General features: G+C 39.4%; 1 protein-coding gene across 1 annotated transcript in view; it reads right to left on the bottom strand.

The window, feature by feature from the left end:
* The window catches only part of LOC117426593 (striated muscle preferentially expressed protein kinase-like), a 154245-nt gene that overhangs the window by 82378 nt on the left and 45494 nt on the right, over positions 1–26373 (bottom strand). The window contains exons 3-7 of the mRNA XM_059033421.1: positions 21754–21858; positions 16168–16345; positions 9082–10715; positions 7418–7561; positions 5967–6149 (exon numbers count right to left, since the gene is read on the bottom strand). Of these exons, the coding sequence (XP_058889404.1) occupies positions 5967–6149; positions 7418–7561; positions 9082–10715; positions 16168–16345; positions 21754–21858 (2244 nt within the window). The remainder of the gene's footprint in view (positions 1–5966; positions 6150–7417; positions 7562–9081; positions 10716–16167; positions 16346–21753; positions 21859–26373) is intronic.

Here is a 26373-nt window from a genome sequence, read left to right as displayed (position 1 = left end):
AGTTCCCGGATGTGGACAAGTCTGCATTACTAGATGCGCATATCTCCCCTGGCCATACCTTTGGACCAGCGGTAGAGGAGATCTTGCAATGCTCTCACAGAGAGTGAGAAGCGTCCCAACAGGTGGCTGCGATGCTCCCCTCCCTTGCCTCGGAACGGGGAAAGGGGAAGCGATGGTGTCCGGCAGTTATCATGGTAACCCGGACTATCCCGGTCCCTACATCACCACGGGGCAACTTGAGGCCTCCGCGGCAAGGAGCCAGCAACAAGGATGGGGGAACGCCAGACGTGGGGCCCTGGCAGCCCAAGCAGGGGCCCTGAAGGCTTGCAGCCTCAGACCCACCCGTACACACAACACCATCTGCAATACTGGCGCAATTGCACCTCAGACTCCTGTGTGCTCGACACCGTACACACCGGCTACACACTGCAGTCCCACTTGGGACCTCCTCCCTTTCGATGGATCACGGTCACATCTGTGAACAACCCTCTCCAGGTCTTCGCACCATCCTAGACCTGAGACACCTCAATGTTTTTGAGGGAGAGGAGGTTCCAGATGGTCACACATCGCTACATCCTCCAGTCTGTCCAGCCGGGCAACTGGTTTACAACAGTGGACCTGAAGGACGCGTATTTTCACGTTCCTATTTGTCCAGAAATATCTCTGCTTCGCATTTCAGGGAAGCGTCTTCCAGTTTTTCGTGCTGCCATTCGGCTTCTCCTGAGCCCCCCGCACATTCTCAAAGTGCAAGGATGCCATCCTAGCTCCCTTGCAGCTGCAAGGGATCAGGGTGATGAACTACCTGGACGACTAGTTGATTTGTTCCCAGTCCCAGGAGGGGGCAGTGGTCCACATAGCGATTGTGACAGAGCATCTGTCGAGGCTGGGTCTCACCCTCAACGATGCGAAAAGCCAATTAACCGGTGCAGAGTACGGTCTACTTGGGTCTCCGGCTGGATTCCCTCATGATGCAAGCCTATCTGTCGGACAACAGAGTAGCTGCCATTTGCAATTGTCTGTCCCTGTTTCAACTAGGGTCCACAGTGCAATTGGTGTTGTGCCAAAAATTACTGAGTCTGATGGTGGCAGCTTCGTCAGCCATCCAACTGGGGGTGCTTCACATGCGCCCGCTCCAGGCATGACTCAATGCCTTTCGGCTACACCCCAAACGCGATAGACACCGTCAGCTGACAGTGTCTCGCCTATGTTGGAAAGTGCTACGCTGGCGGAGGCAAACCCCTTACCTAAGCGAAGGCATAAGAATGGGAGTGATCTTCAATTGTCAAGTGGTGACAACAGATGTAGCCAACTCCGGTTGGGGGGTGGTCTGGGCAGGCAGAGGAGTCCATGGATTCTGGTTGGGTCGCTGGACATCCCTGCATATAAATGCGCTAGAGTTGAAAGCGGTTCATCTCGCGCTGCAACATTTCCTCCCTGTGCTCCACAACCAACATGTTCTTGTCCGCACAGACAATGTGTCAGTAGTCAGTACGTGAACCACCAGGGAGGGCTTCGGTCCCCTGGGTTACACCCCCTGCCCCTCCGGGCTGTACACCTCCCAGGAGTGGTGAATTGGGGTGGCGGACCTCCTCTCCAGGGAGGGTCCTCACCCGTCAGAATGGCGACTGCACTCGCAGGTGATGCAGCGCATTTGGGAGCACTTCTGGGAAGTCCAGGTCGATCCTTTTGCCACGGCAGAGACAACCCATTGCCCACTGTGGTTTTCCCTCCGCAGCTGCAGATGTCCACTAGGGGTTGACGCCCAAGCGCATGAATCGGCCAAAGCACTTTTTTACACTTTCCTGCCTATACCACTACTCCCTGCCTTCCTTGAGAACGTCAGGAGAGACCAGGCGTCAGTTCTCCTGGTGGCCCAGGAGAATCTCGTTTTCAAACCTCTGCCAGTTGCTGCGAGGCCAGCCCTGGGAGATCCAACTGTGCATGGATCTCCTCAGACAGGCAAAAAGCACCCAGAACCGGGCAGACTCCAGCTGTGGGTCTGGCCCCTGAACGGGACCGTCTGTCCGCCTTAGGGCTCTCAGACACAGTAGTCGGTAAACTGCAGAATGCTTGGGCTTCTTCCACAACAGCGTTGTACGCCTACAAATGGAAATATTTTCAAAATTGGTGCATGGCCAGAGGCCATCATCCAGTATATTGCCGAGGCAAAGCTGAGTGCTGGAATCCCTTTAAGTGGGGCAGTTTACAAACAAAAACTGAAACGCGTGACAACAGATCTCTCGCGCTTTTTTGGTCATGACAGTTCTGCTTCCACGTTTACATGAGAGTTTATTTTAGAGAGAGAATTTAGTCGTCCAAATGCAAACCACCTCATTAATAATAAAATAATGGGAGGGTTTATTTAAAAATCACCAAACTCACTGAAAAGAGATGCTGCGCGATAAAGGATATCGTTCAAATAATGCATAGGGGTTTACATGAGGCTTTACGAGCTAGGCAGAGATGAAGAGAAGGTTACCCCCATCTGTCTAGAATGCAAAAGGCTTGCAGTTAAAACGGTTCATGCTGCCAAGAAGAAGAAAATAATAATACTATTATTGTTGAGAATTAGTTGTTCTAGAAATGGTAGAAGTAGCATGTGTACAAAAACCGACAGCACACCAATTCCCATTACTGCTTTTCTTATGCTTCTTAGGCTGCTGATGTCCTATATTAGTCTTAGCCAACTGCATAACTGTTAATGTGCTAAACAAAAGGATTATGCGTTCAATAATCACAAATATGCGTTAATGTGGAACAAATATATTAAAAACAACTCATGATGTGTTGGTTTCAAACACAGGTACTTTGTTGAAATATTAAAATTAATTATGCAGAAAATATGGAAACTTACACAAACGCTGTTAATATAATAAATACATAATGTGTGTGTATTTGCTAATTAGTTATAAGGGTATTATATAAAATCATAGGCCTACTTACAACGTATTTGCGACAAAAACTGATGGATGGAGACGACGCAGACAAACACTGGCTAGATTAAGTCTTGTATGGGAAGAACTCCTTCAGTCCCATGCAATGGGTTTGCATGAAAGGAATCGTATTGTGCGCAGAAATTCTCTTGGTGCTGTTGATCAGCGTGGTCCAGCCTTTCCAAAAGGTGGCTGTATTGCCAAAAGTTGTTTTGAAAATGCTAGCTGCTGTGGTTGGCAATATCAAGCACTTTTAATTGACGCTGGGATGGTGGTGTGTATATGCGATATTTTATTGTATTCACAAATTATTCTTAGGCTGCACAGGTAGAACACAGACTGTGAAACAATTCACTTTTGGCATCCTTTAAATTAAAGTTGGTTTGAGCGCTGTAGCTGTTGTGGTTGAGGAGATAAAGCCATTTACGCGTGTCAGGTAGGCTGTGTGCGTATATGCGGTATGTTATTGTTTTTCACAATTTATTTGTTTGATTCACATGTAAAGGAGAGCTTGTGAAACAATTCACAATTGGTCTTCTTCACATTAAAGTTGGTTTGGACGCTCTAGCTACTGTGGTTGGGGAGATAAAGCCCTTTTATGCGTGGCTGAGGCTAAGTGTGGGTATGTGCGGTATGTTATTATTTTCCAGAAATTATTCTTAGGATTCACATGTAAAACAGAGACTGTGAAACAATTCACAATTGGTCAATCTGGTGTTGCGTGCTGTCAGAAGGGGTGGAAGCTTGAAACATCCTGCGGGAAAAAACTACATTATTCGTAGCATTATTATTATGATAATAATGCATAGTTTTCATGCATCGTTTATAATACACTGAAATGAATAAATAATGGTATAAATCAACATCTCTATATGCAATTTATATATAATTTAGCCGCGACCCTCATCAGGAGAAGCAGATTGATAATAATGGATGGATGGATATTTAACTGATTTGTATTAAAGACTGGGATAAGGAAAATCTTACTTACGCTACAGAGGAGGACAGAAAGACCGTATCCCAGAGAAGAGCGTTCTTTTACATAGGGGAAGTGGAGGAGGTATCGTGTTATTTCATGAAAGTCTATCGTTAAGTGTTTTGCATAACTGTGGAGTGTGTTGCTATGGGACTAATGAGGCCAATTAGCACGCACTTTACCGTGCTTTACCAAAGTGTAATGACACTTGAGTCACACACTTTTTTTGCAGTTCACTTTTGGAAATAGCACAATCATGCATCATTTGCGCGTGACACGTCATGAATGCACTATAGTAGCACGATTAAAACTTGCATGTAAACACTGCCAATGTGGTAATTTAATAACTGCACACACCTTGAAGTTTTAGGAAGAAAAACCTGAATAGCCTGAGAAACTAATAGTTTAGTAATGAGACAAAAGAGACCAAATCAGTGCGCTGTTTTCTGATATGATTAGTTAGAATCAAAGAGATCTGTTCACCATTTTATAGTGAGCATCATCACAACTGGATGAGAGTTTGAGATATCGTTAAAATGTCAGAAAGCATGCACATATACCATACCCCCCATCTAGGACTGTCGTCCCAGAAGGGATAATAAAGCCCATCATAGCTAATCAAAGTTGCTGGTACAGCTCATTTAGTTTAATTAAAATGTTCATAGAGTCTGTGGGAGATTAAATCAGACTAGGATATATTTAATTGCTTGCAATATTAATGTCTTTGAGTGTTCAGATAATTGTATTTTATTCCAAGTCGTTATTCTACCTTAATTATTTTTTTACTGCAGTCCTGATAAAATTCTTGCAAGTTTAAAACCATTTTTTTGTTCTTGTTATTCCCAAATTAGTAAATTAAGAAAAAATGAACAGAGGAATATACATTTATTAAACATGAACAATAAATTGCTTTTTGTCCCATACTGAAAAGCAGCTCAAAAATAAGACATCCACAAAAAAGTTTCCAAGAGTCAAATAATTCAAAAATTTTAAACCCCATGTTTAAAAAAAAAAAAAAATTATAAAAAAGATACACACACATATATATAGATAGATAGATAAACAGATAAAGAAATGAGCTGTAACATGTATGTATTCTCAAATTTTACTGAGTGTGTAAAGTTCTTTCTCCGATCCCCCTTTCTTTGAAGGTATTTTCTTGTATTTAATACTTCAGTTTGGAATATGACGATATTTCAAAGACAGCACTATAAAGTAAATGTTAATGCTAATTCCTGGTATGACTTAACTTCCTGTGCTGTAGCTGTTTTTTTTCACATCCACACAAGCAAAGAGCAAACACAAAACAGGGGGACCAGTGTTAATGCTGCTAATGCCAATAGAAGGCAATACAATTAACTTCTGACATAAACAATAACTTACCTTACATTAAGATCCTTTGTTTTCAAATGAACATGTAACCATCACCAGAGGCAATTGTAAATTAGTAATCTTGACAGGGTATGAATGAAAATAACATTGAAAAAATATGTCTATATAGCTGTATGTTGAATTTTGCAAATCAGTGTAAGTCCAGCATACACTTATCTATATATATATATATATATATATATATATATATATATATATATATATATATATATATATATATATATACTGTATATAAACTAAGCTACTTTATGTTGAAATATTAAGGATTCTTAGTCTCAGCAGGAGTGAGCTTGTGTGTGAGAGAGAGCAGCGCTGACAGGAGAATGATGTTTATAAAAAAAACTGTCCGAAGAGAGGCTTACTGTGATAAAAGGAGGAAGGCTCATAAAAACAAGATTTGAGGAGATAAATCATAATCAACGTGGGCACTCGCTACTAACAATTTCAAAAATCTAAAATCTGTGAGGCTGTGCAATGAACAGAATACCAATGGATAGCAGTCCGTAGATGATGTCCCTATGTTTGGTCATAACAGATCTGCTCCTTCTAAAACCAAACTCCTCGATCATATTTGTCACCCTTTCTTCATTCATGCTAGCAAGCACCTAGCTGTCTTCACTACCATACTTCTGGCTGGACACCAATCTTTTAGCATGCTCACCCACCTGATTTAACTGCCAAAGTGGCGCTGCAGGAAGTCTTGCCCACTTCGTTGACAGCGTTAACACAGTACTGTCCCGCATCGCCAGCTTTCGCCCACTTTATCAGCAGAGTGTGCCTCTCTCCTTCCACTTTAACCAGATGGGTAGGGCTGCTCCTTACAGGGATGTTGCCATGTTTCCAAGTTGCTAGGGGAAAAAGTGGTAGTGGGTTTGAGATTATCAGTGGTTAAGTGAACTGCATCACATAAAGTTTTTGGTTGTGGGTTGTGGGAACCCTAACCCAGGCTTTTGTCAGATGTCTGTTTTTATTTTTCCCAGTTATGAATGGGTATGGCACAGTATGGCTTGACCACCATGATTTGCATGTTATCTGTACATTCACATAAACACAAAATGTGTTTGTTTTTTTAAGCCCTATATTGAACCCAGCCCATGCATAATCAGATAAAAAAATTGTAATAATTACAACCAAGAACTTGATAACCTTGTGAAGACATCCTAGTAGGATACTGTGAACAGACTGGCTTGTGTGGTGACATCAGGCCAGGAAGGAGTAGCACACCCAGACAGCACTGAGGTAAACGTATGTGCTGATGTACAAGTTAAATTATAAATAAAAGATTTAAACAAAACAAAACACTTCACAAAACAAAAGGCATGATGGCCAAAATAAATAGACAAGCAAACCACTAACAACAAACCCCAAAACAAGTACCATGCTGGTAGTTCCAGCACAAGTAGCAATCGTTTTTACTTTTAGTTTTGTTTTCCCGACTCCTTCCCATTCTCTCCACACTGAACACCCAACCCTGTGTGCGTGAAACACTGACTCTTTTAAGCAGCAACGTGATCTACTTTGTGACACGCCCGTGCCCAAATACTAACACACCTTTCATCTGCACATAAAGTGATTGTTGTGCCTAAATACAAATATACATTTTAAATCACCCGTGCTACATAACCCAATTTATACCCTGTGCACAAATATATACATACCAACAATAACACACCACATAAAATACATACAGGAAGGAGAGGCTAGAGACTCTGATAGTTATTCAATTTTTATTGTTTTACTGTTAACATTTAAACATATTCATTTTAGTGAAACTCATGCAAAATATTATAAAAATGTATATAAAAATTGTGCATCAGTGTTTCGGTGATTTAATCATGAATCACTTGTGTATCACTTGTGAATTTATAACATCAGCAGCACCTCATTACAAACAGTAACCTTGTAATTCACTGCAGCCCATTTATTGTTATACACAGTATATAATATATTGATAAACACTAAAATTGAGCCAATACGGGGAGAAAGTCATAAGCAATGCTGGGTCATTAAGTCATAACATATTTGAGTCATCCTAGAAGTTTCCATATGAATTATTAAAGAGGAAATGAGCAGCTGGGTGGAAAAGGAAAGTGAGAAGCACACAGGAGTAACTTGCCTTCTGGGAGTGGATTGCCAGTGATGACACATTTGAGCAGTGCCTCTGTGCCAGCCTGTGCAACTATGTCCTGTAGAGGAACCTCAAACACAGGGGACTCCAATGGGTCTTCTCCTGCTGACATGTACGAATCGTCCGAGGACTCTGCCAAGTAGAAAAATACAAAGAAATTCCAGTTATAGAGTGCATTTTACCTTGAAATGATCCGCTCAATACAGTATAATTAAGGCGCTGTGTAAATCGCGATTTCACGGACTGTGCGGAAATTGTGAAATTAACCCAATACCGTGATTTTTTAAATATTTGTATTTCATACAAAAAATATTACATTAACTAAACTGTACAACTCTGCTGTGTGACTGTGTGTACTATTCGCCATGCACATAGTGCTGTGCAGTGATTATGTCATGTGACTATATGCAATCTAGGTGGGAAATTAAAATACTACACACTGTAAACAAGAAAATGAATGTCTCCAAAAAGGCTACACATGTGCCTGCAGCAGATTGCATAAAGCAGTATCCAGCAGTAGTATTACACAGCGATGGAGGTAAGCTCTTCTGTACATCCTGCAACATTACTGTAGATCAGTACAGAAAATCTTCTGTTGACAGGCATTTAGATTCAAGTATTCACCGAAAGAAAAAGGCAGAAAACCAGAGCAGTACCACGACTGCTTTACTTGCAAAGAAACAAAAAACGGTGACTTCCATGTTCCAAAAGTCCACGGAAAACTGGGAAGCACGAAACACATACAATTTTGACCAGACAGAGGCGTTTGTTTGCGCAAATATCCCTCTTGAAAAATTGGACATCCAAAAGTTACATATATTCTTCAGACTGAGTGTAGCAAATGGTGGAGTGATTCCTTCACCAGCCCAGCTGAGACATGACTACTTATTTAAAGTTGCCAAGTCTCACAAGCAGAAGATTATGGAATTGGTAAAACAGTCTGATTGCTTGTCAGTGGTCACTGAAGAGTCGACTGATGCCCAAGATCAGTATGTGTTACACATTGTATTAGTTTGCAAGGCCTAAATGGTGAACATGCATCTGATGTAGAACTGAAAGCTGTCCTTGCAGATAAACTTTACCTACAGGCTGTTATTGTAAAGTGCTTGAATAGTGTTTTTCACAGGGCCTTAAGTATAATACAAGTAATGAAGAAATAACTTGCTGTTTACCATGTAAATAAGGGCTAACATGGTTAACTTTCACTTGTAGGACATATTACCAGGTAGCCAACAGAAAAAACTAACGGTAACCCTCACTTTTGACCTGTTACATAATATGGCTGCAATATAGTGATCATGTGACATCTTCTTGGTGAAATTTCAGCACTGTCAAAGCCTCATATCTAAGAGACCATTTGAAATGATGACGTCATGTTTGTAGGGTTATGTAAACACTGTCTGCTAAAGTAGTCAGTGACCCTGAAATTGACCACTGACATATTGGTACTTTTTTGGTTTCTTTATTATAATTAGCATACTTTTAAATATTGTATGTAGTACACAGCTGTATTCTATGATTCTAACAGTGAAAAACCATTAGCGGTGTTAACATTTGGTCATATCAATGATACAGACCACATGCTTTGTTACAATGCCTGCACCGAAAGGCAATTCAGTCATTCACTAAAATAATATAAAGACAAGACTTACCTAACTCCATATCTGGGGACATTGGACGAGTTCGACGACCCTTCCCTCTGCTCTTCTGGGTCTTTCCTTCCTTCACCACACTGGATTTCTTTTTCGTGTCAGCCTCCAGACCAGTGCATCCACCACCTGCCTCCGCCTCTACCACAATCCGGGGCACGGCTGGCCTGGGAGCTGGCTGTGCAGGGCTCTCCTCAACTTCCATCTTCTCCTCCTTCACTTTCTCTGGCAAGGGGCTGGCGGAGGGGACTCGTGTGAATCTGGAAGCCATTGGAGGAGCTTGTGTTGTTAGTTCTTGAAGTTGGGCAGCTTCTCTGGGGGCTTGTTTAAGTTTGGAAACCATTGCAGGGGCTTGTGTGGGCAGCTGCGGGAGCCGTACGGCTTCTTTCTGAACCAATGGACTGGTAGGTTTTTGAACAATCCGCTGTACTGGAAGCTGTGTTGTCTTGGTCTCCTCTACTTCCACTGGAAGGTGCTGTGGTAGTGTTGGCTCTTCCCTCTTCTTTTGCAGTGCTTTCACTGGGACCAATCCCGTGGGTAACTCTTTGTGGGGACTGATTCCACTTGGCTCTCTAGTCACAGGGGGACGATTGGTTAAATCAGAATGTGACTTTTTTTCAAACACATCCCCTTTTTCTTGCGATCGGTTGAGTGTTGCTAGGCCCCTCGCTAAAGGTTTCCTAGAGCTCAGCTGTTGTTGCTGCTGCTGCTGAAGCTGTTGTTGTTGTAGTTGTTCCTGTTGTTTCTGTAGTTGCTGCTGCTGCTGTTGCTGTTGCTGTTGTTGCTGGATCCTCTCTCTGTCTTGCAGCTTCTGAAGAACCTCAGGTAGAATTGGCTCTATCTTTTTTATAGGTGATCTCCCGCTCCTATGCGAGATCTGCTCTGTGGAGAAGGATTTGCTTAAATTGGGCTTGCCTACCACTTTCTTGATGCGCTGGAGCTCTTCGGTGAACTTGTTCTCAATGTCTTGGATCTTGTGACTGTAGCGAGGCTTTTCATCAAAAGAAGAAGCCTTCTTCTTAAATATGGACCTCCGTTGAGCCGCTTCAGCCCTGAGTGCCTCCCTCAGATCTTCCCTGGAGCTCTCTCGGGAGATTTCTGTCCTGCTCTTCTCGTCGTCTGACTGATCAAAAGAGCGTGTCCGGTGGAACCCAGCCCAGGAGCGTCCCGTGATGGAACCCTCAAGCTGGTCAATACTGCGTCGCCTTTCCTCAAAGTAACGCACCTTCTCAAAGATCTTAGAGCTTGCACGGGCCAGCTTGGGGGAGGGTCGGAGCGTTAAGTCCTTCCGAGAGTATTCGCTAAGTGGCGTCTGTGGACGGGAATCCTGGGTGCTGGTTTGGGAGAGTGTGGAGGATTTAGGTTGCTTGATTTTATCCTCAAATTCTGCAGGCACTATATCCAGGTACTCAACAGGGGTCACAATTTTCTTGCGGGGGGTCAAGGGGGTGGCTGGGGCTGACCCAGAGCGGCTGGGTATGGGATTGGTGCTAGACAGTTGGCCAATTTTGGGAGAGGGAAGTGGAAGAACTTGGGATCGGGAAGAGGGGTATCTTAGGGACCCAAGGTCCTGTTTCTGCTCCAGCTCAGTGGCTTGGCAGCCATAGTCTTCCCTCAAAACGTCTCCACAAAGGCTCCTGAAAGAAGGTGATTAAGGGAAACTTTCTGTTAGCTCTGAGGTCTGGGTGGTGGTGGAGCCCAGTTGTTGGGAAGAGGACAGGAAGCCAGTAGTACGAGCTTGGTGCTGGAAGTAGGTTGGCCGTGCTGGCTGAACAAGTGAAGCCGGAGGAAGGGAAATTACGTTTTGTGAGAAATTAGGGCTGGAGGGCAGACTATTATAATTGTCAGAGCAGAGCTGGGAGTTAGTCCGAGTTTTATGAGTTTAAGACAAGGGTGGGGCTGCCTGTTAGTTAGGACTGGGACTACTTTTAAGTTGGTTGGGAGGAAGTGGTGCAAATTGATTAAAAGCGTTAAGGGTTGAACCATGAGAACTGAAGACTAAGGAGCTGGCTGGTCTAGCATTTAAAGCTGTAGGCACATCAGTTAAAACTGATGGACAGGAGGCTGTGCAGCTAGGGGCTGGTAGGCTTGCTTTTAGTTGAGTGGCATGGTACCTAGGTTACTATCCTTTTTCACAAGGAACTAATATTTCAAGCTGTTTTTAGGACATTTGCCATACTGTGGGAATATCTGCAGTTCTGTTTACTACCACAAAGAGAACTCACTGCCACACAGCTAAAACTATCCAATATCTACCATGTATGGTGGCGGGGGGAGGTTTAAGGCCTGATATTTGGTATTGTGCTTGATTAAAAAAAAATGATCCTAATCCTTCCAACAGAACTGGACTGGTCCTGAATTAGGCCAGCATTCCACCAGAAAGCTAACTCATTACTAGTTTACTGCATGAACAGTACAATCAAGGCAGTGCTGAAACACACAAGGCGTGCAAGAACATATGGGCATGCAGTACTAACAAGCTTTCGGAGGTGCAAATCAAAATTGTCTAAAAAGAGGCCATGAGAACATGATATAAAATTGTGTCTTTAAATATTTTTAGGTAGTGCTTGAATTAATAAGACCCTTGTCTTTCTTTCTTTCACTCAGAGTAACAATTATTTAGATCTAAGTACTTCTATCTCTCAATAGTTTTTTCCACTGATTCTCAATATGTTTACCAAAATTGAACAAACAAACAAAAAAACGTTGCACTGCAACTTATTACTTATTTTCATAGAATTATAGATAACTGGATAAAGTACAAACCTTCTATATTAAAACATAAATGGCAGTAATACTTAGCTGGAAACACTCTTAGGGGAATTCACTTTGAGGGAGACAATGCCCCCTAGAGTCTATGCATCTTCACTGTTGTAAAAGTCCCTCATCTTTAACTTGTGCTAAAATCATCCCTGTGCTGTGCCTGACTTGATAAATATCCCTGTTTTAATGGTTGCAAGACCCTCCCTTTTCACAGTCAATATATTCTCTAGGGCCAACCTATGCTGTATATATTCAGGGTGTTTTAATTCCTAATCCTGAGCTGTACCTGTGAAATGACAGATAGGGGGGGGGGGGGGGGGGGGGGGGGGCTTTATTCTATTCCAGACCATCGTCTTTCACTTGCATTAAATTAATCCCTGTTTCTGCCTTTGCTAGGCCTGTCTCATAAACAGACATATGTTTTTGGTTATGAGTCACATTTAATACCAAAATTTAAAAAAAAAACATGCAAAAAGGAACTTACAGAGTTCAACATGCAGAAGTTTACCACCCTCTTAGTCTACAGCATGCAGAACAATCAATGAAAAACCAAAGGGGTCGATGACACCACACACACCAACTGAAAATACAAAATGGTATTGAATAAATGGTTATGTGTAAAAACTGATTTCTTATCTGTTTATGGGGAAGCAGTTCTGAAATAATATATACACAGGGTCTTATTCAAAAAGCATTAGCATGTAGTCTAAATGCATCAGAGTCCTATTTATTTCCAGACATGCTATCCCTTTATGAATAATTTACATGAACACTTTACAATATGTGGCAGATACCACATGAAGAAGGGATGGAATAAGCCTCTTCATATGCTTAAGCAGGGATTGCTTGGAATTCAGAGGAAAATAATACTGTTGTTTAAACAGTATGTCCTCGAATTTGAATTCCCACCACTTATTATAAAGGGTATGGTGTATATGACAAGATACCCACCCATTAAATACTATGCCTTCACCGGCCATAATGATTTAACTTTAGAATAAAACCTTTTTAGTCCACCAGACAAACGTTCTCACTTTATTTTTCTATTCACTGTGTGCTATATTGAGTATGTGTTCAAATCCCTGGAACGACATAGACCAATAAGAGCAAATGGTATCAGTAAGGGACTATTAAAACCTGGCCAGCAGGGGAAGCAGACATCTCTTCTCATAAACAACAGACAACACAATTATAAAAAGCACTACTACGCTGTAGACAGAGAAACGTTTGTCCAGTGGACTTCGGCAACATTTCTTTATGTTTTATTTCATGTTATGGATGAATGTGTGACATTCAATTTGTATTTCCTTGTGTCTGGTCTTAATAAGGTATACAGTAGCGCAATACCTTTTGTTTTTCCGTACGCTGGTGTGTGTGCCAAAACTGAAATTATCTGGGAATGAACGGTGAAGAAAGGAGGTCAAAGGAAAGTGTGAACTCAAAATAAAAGGAGGAAGAGAAAGAACTGAAAAACCTGGAGGATGATCAATTTCAATACTAAAATGACACCCCAGTCTGTTGGCTCGATTTAAATAAAAGTTAAAAATATTGAACCGGAAGATCTTATGCATAATAATTCAGAAGAAGGCAGCTGATTAAATTTCACACTTTGTCATTAAAGAAAAAACAATTAACTATTAATCTTTTTTTTTTTTTTTTTAACTATTAATCTTTTTACCGCGTATGATGAACAATATTAATTTCCAAGAGCCGTTCTGACACCAATTGAGATTTCAACCCTTAAATTACTGTAAGGAATAAGACTCTCATACATATTCTAATGGCTGTGCTGAAGCAGGAGAGGGGGAGCTCAGACCCCGAATACTAGTAGCTGCGAGTTAGTTCTGTTCAACTATCTAATGTTTTGTTCTGTGTATATTATTTTTATTAGGATCATGTATGCTATAAAAGCCTGTGTAATAGACTTGTATATGCTGCATTTTCTATGGTTTATTTGAGATATTTTTTTTTAATTTGTGTAGGATCTATATTTATACAAGGTATAGCTTCGCTATGACCAAATGTTATTTTAATTAGAATGTTGGTAGCCATGGTTTTGTTGCATGATGAACATGATAAAGGGGTTTCGCTAAATGAGACGTTTCTCAATTGTATACAAAGTCTGTTTTTTTTTCAAGTATAAACGTTGATTTCACCTGTTCTCTGCTTAAATTGAAAAATAAAGATCAAAAAAAGGTAAATTCTTTCTAAAATAAACGTGGATGTTAAGCGTCGATTTCGCAAAAAAATAAAAAACGAATACTAGCAAGCCTAATAATACCATTAACTACCATACAGAATAGTCTTTTGAAACAATGGTGTATCAGCTATATTAAATGGTAAGCACATATGGTTCCCTATATCACTGTACTACTGCCATACTGTTGTTTGAAACGTTTTCAAACCTTTATTAAATCAGCATTGCTAAAGTGATATCATTATTCGTGATGGGTGGATTATTGTAGATTCCAATATTTTAGCTATTTTGTTTTGGAACGTGTATTACCGTAAGTAAAGGAAAGAAATAAAACACAATTCTTATTTTTTTTTCTTTCTTTTTGCTATTATATAGTACTAAGTTAATGCAAGATGACCTGTTCTTATTATAAGTTCTAGTCGGATAGGAATTGTGAAGCTTCCCTACTCTGGGCTACAGACAACTTTATGACTATAAACAAATATAACTGAATCTGCCCTGTGGAATAACATTCCATTAGATATGGCACATGTTGTGCTAGCAAAGGACTTATCATCCTTAGAAATTTCAAATGTTTTTATTTAAACACATATACCTTTCAGTTTACCACTATCAATTATTAATACCTTTCAGTTTACCACTATCGATTATTAAGCTATTCACTGAACATTTAAACTAAACAGTAGCTAAATTAATTAAGTACATTTGCTTCTTTATTACGTAAACAATTTTAGTTTATTGTTTCTAAATGTACAGTTTAAATGAAATGGTATTGTGTGATTTTTATTGTGTGAATTGGCCCCTGGAATAGAACATTGAGAATTTGGCACAACAAATAAGTTGAAACGGTACAAGTCAGTAGACATGCTTACAAATAATTTTAAATGTGGACCGCTTACTACAGTTGGTAATAGATTCAATGAAATATATTTGCTTCACACAGAACCGTCACTGTACTTCACTGTACTAACCAAAGTGGGGATGTTACTTCATTGACAACAAAGATTGGCACGTTCCAAGTACAATGTAAGCGCTATGTACTGACATTTAGCTAGAGTGTAAATAGTATCCACATATTAAATGGCATTGCCATCTTCCCCGTGAGGCTAAGTTAATAGTCGAATAAAGTTAAAATAAATTGTGCTTCGGTAAAACGGAGGCCGGTTTGGAGATTTTGAAGCTTTAAAAAAATAAGTAAATAGAAAGTGAGTCTTAACAAAAGAAAGAAGTGATTTTACAGTTTAGCTTTTGTAGGGAGAAAGGTAAAATGAGGGATGGGAGGATAAGGATTCAATATAGACGTGCACAGTGTACCCTGGCTATAGCACTGGAGTGTTGATTCAGTTATTTTGTGCTTTACAGTTGAGGTACAGAGAGGAGGATTGAAACAGGAGGTACAGAGAAAGGGAATTCTTTCACTCAAGCATTGTTTTTTAAAAACCTTAATAAGGTTGCATTGTTGCCTTTCTTTATTATCGGTCTATGTGCTTTCAGTAAGCTCAGTTTGAATGTCATTAATGTCATTAACTAAGATAACTCCGACATTACCCAGCCATACCCAGTCGCCTGTCATACAAAGGGATCATTTACCTCTGTACAAGCATTTTCTTTTTTTGATTGGTATAGTCCATAAATGAAATGTCTCTCTCTGCCTAATACAAATGGACATGGAAGTCTATGTAAGCCATTTCTAACTAGGAATACAGTAGATATCATTACAGCAGTTTCAAATGGGTCATATTCACTGTACCTTCTGTTCAATAGTCATGTTATTCGCTTTTCTATCCCTCTCCACTGGCCCCTGATGGTCAGAGCCATTTCAAAAGGTGAAAATCATAAATATATTAAACAAATTAATGTATTGCAAGGGAGTGTTATAGCAAGGGTGCACTGTAGCTTAGCGTTCGATTTTTTTCTGCGTTGTTTTTTTTTATTTTACTTACAGGGGTATAGAAAAAGTCCTCCCTCTATAGAGACTGAACGTGCTACCGTAGTAATCACTAGCTAAAGACAGACTTTCCTCGGACCCCCAGACTGGCCGGGACAGATTGGCGCGGGACGCCCGAATCAGAGGCTCGACCCCTAGGTGCCTGATCTGGATGCTGGGCGGCTCCTGCCCGTTAGCTTGCCTGGAAGGCTTGGAGAAAGCATCTTTCTGCGTGGAAACAGTGACTCTCGAACCCATGCCAGACAGCTCCTTCTCCACCACAGTGTTCTGGCTTCCCGCCCAGCTGTCCGCCTGTGACCCGCTCCAACCTGAAGTGGCCGTTGTTTCAGGGGTGGCGTCCTTTATCCGGTCCGAATTGCCTACAAACAAGAACACATGTTTGTGATTAAGTCAATAGAAAATGTCCATTATACACACCATTAAAACAAATATATTATCGTAGCACAGACGTTCCCACCTATACCTGTTTATACACACCCAAAACACACAGGAAGGAGCTTCAATTACCTTTTAAAACACTTTTTATCATTCTGAGTGTCATTGCTTGAATATAAAGTTGTACTGGTTTTTCTCTGTACAAGCTGGGTAAAGTAGTTTGTAATGTTTTGAATTGCCCAGCGTCAACATCAATGGAACTTTCAGAATCTTTTCGGTCCTAGTTCTGGTACAGAGGGAAGATGTTGTCTCCATGGCTACCACTAGTGTCTCTTTGGTTTATCGTACACTTCATTTTAGAATTTGACTCCCTCAGTGAAATTATTTTGTTCTTTGAATGTTGAGCTTCTGCAATGTTTGCTGCAGAGTTTTTTACTTAGTCACATCAATTGAATTAGTGTTATTGTAACACCACTTTGAAATCATCTAATATAAACTGCTGTTTTCATTGTACTTGTCAGAACAAATTGGTTTGATGACACAATGCCTGGCCAGAGTTCTTTATGCGGTTTTATCCGCTATACAGTGCATAATGTAAAAGGAGACCAAAAATCATAACAATTGCAAATATCATAAAATGTAAGGGAATGGGTTTTTTTTAATAAAAAAGTGATTCTATACTATTTGCTCTTTAAAAATGTTACACTAAAGCAAGTGGGTATTTTCATTTTAAAACATGATCTTGTACTACACTAGATTAAAGAAAACCAACCGTGTTTACAAGCCACGTACTTCCTGGGTCATTTCACCAGGAAAGTGAAACTGCCCCCGCCCCCTCACTGTCTTCTGCTTCCCCTATTGACTGACATGCTTTCAGCCAGTTCCATGCTTTGACCCAGAAGACACTGCAGAGGAAGTGCAAGTGCAAACAGATAACCCAAGAACAACGAGACCTTCATTTAACTTAATACATGTTTGCTAAACATGTGTTTCTTTCAAGACTGCACATTTCAGACCTACTGTATGTAGCTAATGGGAGTGCAAAATGGCTAAGATTTATGAACTGGTTGGCACTTTAAAAGGAGCGCAAACCAATGATTTTAAGTCCATAAGTGCCATAGTGCATGTAAGTTTATAGTAGTGAGAGTCGCAGCAGTGTACTGCCAGCAAAACAAAAGGAAACAAAAATAGCAGATCTCTAGATGGCCCTGGCTTTAATTGATATTGACACATGTATATAGGCAAAAAAAAAAAAAAAAACAGGAAAAAGAAGTTTTAAGCTACTTGCTCTTTAAAGAGAAAAAAATGCACTACATTATTTAATTTATGCTTAGCACCAAACAGTCTGTTCTCTAGGGGCAATGTAATTTACAAGCGGTTTGATTTAAAGAATGGAGTCTAAAATAGGTGCAGGTTTATGTCAGGCACTTTGAGGGTCATCACCCACTCCATCTAATAGGATTTTAAACTCTTCACAAAACCAGTTAAATATGTACCACATCATGGGATAATTCCTGTTTTATGGAGGTCATGTTGTTTTTTTTATTATTATTATTATTTATTTTTTTATATATAAAGAAGTGCCATTCAAGTCTCTGGACAAAACTCACACAATATTTTAGTGAAAAAAGGTGGCAGAGCCATCTATTCACTGCTGGTTTGTAAATGTTATATTGTGAACAGGATAATGGGGGGATCTGTTTTACTTGTTATCATATATTTACTTTTGCACACTATATATATAGTGTGCAAAAGTTTTAGGCAGGTGTGAAAAAATGCTGTAAAGTAAGAATGCTTTCAAAAATAGACATGTTAATAGTTTATATTTATCAATTAACAAAATGCAAAGTGAGTGAAAAGAAGAAAAATCTACATCAAATCAATATTTGGTGTGACCACCCTTTGCCTTCAAAACAGCATCAATTCTTCTAGGTACACTTGCACACAGTTTTTGAAGGAACTCGGCAGGTAGGTTGGCCCAAACATCTTGGAGAACTAACCACAGTTCTTCTGTGGATTTAGGCAGCCTCAGTTGCTTCTCTCTCTTCATGTAATCCCAGACAGACTCGATGATGTTGAGATCAGGGCTCTGTGGGGGCCATACCATCACTTCTAGGACTCCTTGTTCTTCTTTACACTGAAGATAGTTCTTAATGACTTTCGCTGTATGTTTGGGGTCGTTGTCATGCTGCAGAATAAATTTGGGGCCAATCAGATGCCTCCCTGATGGTATTGCATGATGGATAAGTATCTGCCTGTACTTCTCAGCATTGAGGAGACCATTAATTCTGACCAAATCCCCAACTCCATTTGCAGAAATGCAGCCCAACACTTGCAAGGAACCTCCACCATGCTTCACTGTTGCCTGCAGACACTCATTCGTGTACCGCTCTCCAGCCCTTCGGCGAACAAACTGCCTTCTGCTACAGCCAAATATTTCAAATTTTGACTCATCAGTCCAGAGCACCTGCTGCTATTTTTCTGCACCCCAGTTCCTGTGTTTTCGTGCATAATTGAGTCGCTTGGCCTTGTTTCCACATCGGAGGTATGGCTTTTTGGCCGCAAGTCTTTCATGAAGGCCACTTCTGACCAGACTTCTCCGGACAATAGATGGGTGTACCAGGTTCCCACTGTTTTCTGCCAATTCTGAGCTGATGGCACTGCTGGACATCTTCCGATTGCGAAGGGAAGTAAGCATGATGTGTCTTTCATCTGCTGCAGTAAGTTTCCTTGGCCGACCACTGCGTCTGCGGTCCTCAACGTTGCCCGTTTCTTTGTGCTTCTTCAAAAGAGCTTGGACAGCACATCTGGAAACCCCTGTCTGCCTTGACATTTCTGCCTGGGAGAGACCTTGCTGATGCAGTATAACTACCTTGTGTCTTGTTGCTGTGCTCAGTCTTGCCATGGTGTATGACTTTTGACAGTAAACTGTCTTCAGCAACCTCACCTTGTTAGCTGAGTTTGGCTGTTCCTCACCCAGTTTTATTCCTCTTACACAGCTGTTTCTGTTTCAGTTAATGATTGTGTTTCAATCTACATATTGAATTGATGATCATTAGCACCTGTTTGGTATAATTGTTTAATCATACACCTGACTATATGCCTACAAAATCCCTGACTATATGCCTACAAAATCCCTGACTTAGTGCAAGTGTACCTAGAAGAATTGATGCTGTTTTGAAGGCAAAGGGTGGTCACACCAAATATGGATTTGATTTAGATTTTTCTTCTGTTCACTCACTTTGCATTTAGTTAATTGATAAATATAATCTATTAACATGTCTATTTTTGAAAGCATTCTTACTTTACAGCATTTTTTCACACCTGCCTAAAACTTTTGCACAGTACTGTATATATATATATATATATATATATATATATATATATATATATATATATACACACACACACACACACACACACACACACACACACACATACACACACAGTCAACCTCGGTTAACTAGACTGGTGGATAACTGGTGGATACCGGGCAGCAGTGTGGAGTAGTGGTTAGGGCTCTGGACTCTTGACTGGAGGGTTGTGGGTTCAATCCCATGTGGGGGACACTGCTGCTGTACCCCTGAGCAAGGTACTTTACCTAGATTGCTCCAGTAAAAACTAACTATATAAATGGGTAATTGTATGTAAAAATAATGTGATATCTTGTAATAATTGTAAGTCGCCCTGGATAAGGGCATCTGCTAAGAAATAAATAAATAAATAATAATAATAATAATAATAATAATAATAATAATAATAATAATAATAACTCAACACCTTCGCTTAATTCAACAGACAGTCTTGGTCCTGAATTTTCTCCATATAAAATATATGCATCCTGCCTCTTAATTTTTTAATTCAACACCACACTTTACTTGTAACTCGACACTTATTACCGGTATCGAAGGGATAAAAAAAAAACTAGTGGATAACTCGACACTGTCATTTCACGTGACTGACCTGGAAATGAAACTACCAAGTGCAGCTGATTACAGTGTCAGTTCACAAGGAGTGAGAAGTGAAAAATGTGTTCTCGTTCAGGTTATTTGGGATAACAAGCTTGTCAGCACAACAAAGCGTGTGTTTTTGCATGTGAAACAATCAACAATGTTTGATTTCTGTGTGAAAATGTAAGTTGTTTATTATTGTTTTTGTTCACCATGTTAATTCTGTATAATGTACATTTGTTAACTTTTGCTATTTAAGTCGTCAAATTAGACAATACAAGCCAATACCTTAAAGTATAGTCAACAGTTTGTGGTTATTTTATTAAATCTTATTTCAATCGAACTATACGAGTTGTACCAAGTTTGTACAGTACTGTATACTGTAATTGATCCATTCACTGCAGTTCTTTCAACCGTTTTCATAATGACATTTAACTAAAATAAATTTGTAAATGGCTCATGTGCACCCGTGGTTAACTCAACACCTTGGATAAGTCAACACTAAATGGCATCCTCGTGGGGTGTCAAGTTAACCAAGGTTGACTGTATATGTAGGAAAATCCAGGACCAAGACTGCCTGTCGAATTAAGCAAAGGTGTCAAGTTATCGACCAGTTGAGTTAACGGAGGTTGACTGTATACACAGTAATCCATCGCGTATCCGCCCGTCACATATCTGCCCTAACCGTTTTTCCGCCATGATCAAGCTCTAGTTTATAATTGAACTGAGAAGATTAGTTTAGCAATTGTAGATCCTACCAAAGTTTTCGTACACTTTGTTGTATGTGCTCTGTGCGCTACCGTTGCTGGTAGTGTCACATGAGCTGTTAAGTGTGTTGACTTGAGATGTAAATACATCCTGTTTGCCTGCGGGGCGTATCAACTTCAACCTCCGTCTCGATCTCCTGCCTGTCACTCAGCAGCGAATGCACGCACCCACATGGCAGATGGCTACTCTGTCACAAGCATTAATACCCTTTATCTTTCGAAACAAGGGATTTAGGGGAGCTCCATAATAAAAGCTGAATCTCTTTAATTTGCTTTGTGTTATTGTGCAATACGTGTGTACATGATAACAGTACAATATTAATGCTTTGATTTAATTATTTTGTATATTTTATAGCATAACCTATGGAAACCATGTTAAGGGTTTCCTAAAGAAATGGCTGCAGCTGTCCTTGTAGTATATGTAGGAACTATAAGAAACTTTATCAAGTTAAAAGCTGATGGCTCATGTACAAAAACTGCTTTGAGAGCAGCTTGGTATGGGTAGAAAATCTTATCTTACCACATCATGGGGTTTATTTTTTTTATGTCAGCACTGTGCTATTATCTCATTTACATGATAACTATGGAAACGTGTCTACACATTTAATAAACTTTAATGTAAATTGGTTTTGCTGAAATTGCAACAGAACAATTCATTCAAATTAATCCAATTACCTGCAGGCACTCTGTGAACAGCCTGGTCCTGAGGACCACGGGGTCCTTCTTTTGTTGCCATGCATATCTGAGGCTCAGCTGCCTCGTCTTCTGTGGTCTCTGAGTCTGAGGAAAGGAAAAGGCAGTTTTAATAAATGTGAAGAACTGTAATATAAAATTATAATGAGAATGAATGGATAGGATAGATTACAGGGCACTGGATTTAAATTCATGCCTAAGCAGTAACCAGTGATACCAAATTCGAAATTTTTTGACTTATCAATATCATCGTAAACACTGTTTAAAGCTGTCTTTTTTGGGTAAGCTATAGTCCATATTGATGCACTACAGTATAATATTACATAACCATTTATAGCACAAAATCAGCACATATATCCCAATAATGCCATTTCAATAGCATTTGCATTCTTGTTATCTTAACACACATATCACAGAAACCAAGTACTTTAAGGTCTACTCATTTCGAAAGGCCTTAAAAATAACGTCCATAGTTCAAATTCAAAGTGAAATGAGTTTGGTGGTCTAAAGCCCTACAGTTATTGGACAGTATTGTACACATCTCAAAACCACCACCATTTAGTGCAACTTGTGTGCATTTCATTAGCCATGAATTAGACAGATATGGAGACTTATTGCTCCCTTTCCCCCTAAGTGCAACAGTCTTTGACGGTGACGGAGTAGCTAAGGCAGGTTTAAGTGGCAATGAGGCTCACATTTCCTGTGCTTGTTATGCTATCCCTGCACTGTGGATTAACAGAAAGGCCTATGTGTAATCTTCCAAATCTGGCACCTTTTTGGAGCCCCAAAATTAATCACCAAAATGATAAATGAAATGCAGAATGGGTTAAAAGAGAAAATAAAGAAATGAGAAAAAGTACTGTGAGATACAAAGGGAAGGAAAGAGGAGGGCAAAGATTTGAGTAAACCATTTCATTACCATAACTGTGCTTCCTGCAGGAGCGGAAAACTTCGCTTCCATAGTGGCAGCAAGAAAAAGCAGACAAGAGAGCACCGTTACTATAGTATCCAGAGTTCATGACATACACGGTAAATTAGACTCATGCCGACCCTCATTATGGAACTGCTGCCCTGGCATCTTGGATAAAGGATTACTATACTTTAAAACCCACCACTATTCAAAGCCTAATTACAATTCTCTCATTAAAAGGCTGTGCACTAATTATGTATCATAAGATATTGACTGTAGGCTAAAAAAGACAGAGACAGCAAGGTACTGAGGTACATTATGTCATGAATCAGCAACAGGCAGAGAGCTAGATTTTAATTATATATCAGTACAGAATTTCTTTTAAAAGCCACTGTTAGTAAGTGCCTATACATATTTGAGGTGCATTTTCAGGCTGGCAGTTGCTGTTTACTAATAATTCTAAACCGACAGGCTGAACATTGGGCCTTCCCGAGATGGTAAACCACTAAACAGTTCACAAGGAAGAAATACTACATCATTTTGGGTACATTATTGCTCAGCATTTGACCTGGAGTTGTTTTTTTGGATATGCAGCAAGAAAGTACCTAGGTATATAATACACTAATTCTGTCCACCAGAGTTACAGCCATTGAATCTGCACTGAGAGCTTTAAATGAGTGTCCACACACACGTATTCAGTATGAGGCCTTACAAACAAATACAACCTAGAGTGCCAATGTGTATCATTCTTTAAAATACTATGCCAAGCAGATACTAGTAACTAATATGTAAACACTTATTAAATAAATGCCATGTGTAAATATTACAAAGTACACTACAAAAGTGATCATTTTTTTGCAAATGTTTACATTACATTGCTAAAACAAAAACTCTTTTTTTCACACAAAATACAAATGCTCACAAACAGATTCAATAAAAGTCTCTGTAGCAACAGAAGACTTGAAGTGATCAATCAACATACTTTTTTTTCAATCGATTAACTTATGCCATGAATTAAACAATAAATAAATCAGAGACCAGCTATAGCCCCGTAAAGTCCCTCATCTAGTAGACAAAAGCTTTTTCATTACAACTCCTCTAGAGCTAGCTGTATCTTATCAAGCAAAGCCTTTTCCCATCACCCCGTGCCCCTCTGTTGTGTGAGATCGACTTTCTTTGATGAGCTGACACAGACTATGAAATATGTTTCAACTGATTTCAGCCTCATCCTTTTTGAAGCTAACCCGACACTCTTACATCAGAGTTTCTTTGCAGGCTCTTGGAAAGCTGCTTGTACTTCTGCATTGTATATACAGCTCTGGCCAAAAGTGTTGCATCACCTACAATTTTAGGATTGAAACATAAACACAATCTACATGAACATAATTTAGATATTTGATTTAACATCATGTAATCAAATAAACTACAAAATGATATTGCAAAAGCCATAACAGTAGTACAGTATTTCATGGACCGATTTTTCATTTTTTGTCAGTTTTATGTTAAGTATATGTAATTCACTACAGCAGGTTTCAATCGACTTTATGAAGCAAAATTTGTTAATTCTATAAGGTAATGCAAAACTTTTGGCCATAGCTATATGTCTAGAATATTCATTATCCTCCAAGTCCCTGTATCCATTTAAATGAATGTTGAGGGTTTTATTATAAATCATGCATGGTAAGCGTTTTGGACCAAGAATGCATTTAAAGTGAAAAATCACTTTGTTTTTTAAGCATGTTTCTAAACATTCTATTAGGTAAAATACTGCTTTGAAAAAGAAGACTAAGGCAAGATAAACCCAGCCTAAAGGTTTTGTGAACTGCAAGCTTGAGAAAATTAAACTAGGTTTTAAAAAAACATGACATGAAACAGTCCTTAAAGTTTGGTGAATAGGGTCCTTTGTACAGAGGTAGTGGCTTGACTACAGTAATTTATTTCCTGTCAAAAGCCTTATTCTTAATATTATTGTTTTAAGGAACGAGCAGGTTTCCTCGTTTGCATAACAGCTTGCCTTTTTGACCCTGGGTTATTATCATTATAAAAGTGAACAGGTAGACACCACAGTATTCTTACAGCATGCAGTGCTGCCAGCACATAATAACACCATGTGGTTTTAGGGACTAAGTTAACTACTGTACCGGTCTTCACATATTTTTACAAGTTGTTAATTAATTACTTATCATTCACTGACAACACATTTTATTTTACCATTAGTCCAAAGTAAAAATAAACAATACTTGAATGCTGTCGACTTCTGACCAACCTCAAAAATGAAGCCCAGCTATGCTTAATTGTATTTCGAACTACATAGCATCTAGACTAAGAACTTCATGTGTCCACTCCAATGTTTGAACGTTCTATCATAATCAAGACATATTTCATGCAAATAAGGGCAATAATACTGAAATTGGTAAATGGTGTTAACCACTGTAAACATAATTTCTTTAATAACTGGGTACTTGCCAATTGTACCACCATAGCACAGGACATTGCTGTGTAATTGCACACTTATTCCACCAACTGTCACTGTGTCAGAGTAATTACAGTTATTACAATGTTATTGCATTGTTTCATAGCCCTCTAATTAATGCATATGCATTCTAGGTCCTAACACCAATCAATAAAGCTGTTTGTATTTAAGTCTCAGCATCCATTCAAATGAATACAAAAATTGTACATTCAGGAGGAAAGACCATGAGACTTTTCACCATTTCAAAAGGTATAATTGAGTTCCACATGCAATACAAACTTTAAACATTTACACAAATAACATATACAATTTAAACTATTACATTTTTTTTAGACATGATAAATGAGTAAATGGAAATAAAATAAAACACAACTACATAAATATATTTTTAAAGAATAGTCACCATTTATTGCAAAGCAAAAGATACAGAATTAATAAAAATGAAAAGCTACCACTTTGAAGGAGTGCAAACCAATGCTTTACTCTTACCGCGTTCTTATCTCCTATTAGCTTTATTAACATTAATATCGGCCCTCTTAGTGTGCTGAGAATCTTTGGTCGCACTTTAGATGGAAGGGCATTAACAGTCATGTAAATATATTGTAATAACTGGGTAACAACCAACGGTTCCTGTTATTACATGGTAACTACTCACATGGAAAAACAACACCTTGTTACCAGATGTAATTACATGCTAACACCATGGTATTGATGGTTACACAGGCTAAGTAATTACACACTTTTACATTTATAGTTACCATGTAAGAGCAAGAGCAATCGGTAGTTACTTCACTCTTTTTAAGACAGAATTTACTTCATATTTTTTAACTGAATTGACTTAAATAGGGGGGGGGGATTTGTATTCAGATACCATAATTAAAGTAAATACACTATTTGCAAATTCCACATTGGAGTACAGACTACAAGCAAAGAAACCAAGAAAAAAATGCAGTGCCAATATTACTAGAGCTAAACAGGGGTAAGAAAATTGGTGTTGGTTAGCACTCCTTTAAATGGGGTAGCATATGGTTCATGGGGTGAAGGGAAGGGGGCTGGGTTGTTATTTATAAACCCAAACACACCATGGGTAAACCTTCCAAAGGTTCGAGTGGAGTGTCCTGTTTTCTGAAAGATAAAGGAGAGAGATGTTAGTGACTATAAAGCAGGGCGTGTTGTGCATACTTGATTTGTACATCCTCTCTTAGGTGCTTGTGTTCAG

The sequence above is a fragment of the Acipenser ruthenus genome, chromosome 11 (assembly GCF_902713425.1).
Source record: "Acipenser ruthenus chromosome 11, fAciRut3.2 maternal haplotype, whole genome shotgun sequence".
NCBI classification, from domain to species: domain Eukaryota; kingdom Metazoa; phylum Chordata; class Actinopteri; order Acipenseriformes; family Acipenseridae; genus Acipenser; species Acipenser ruthenus.
This window is presented reverse-complemented; position numbering and strand designations above follow the sequence as displayed.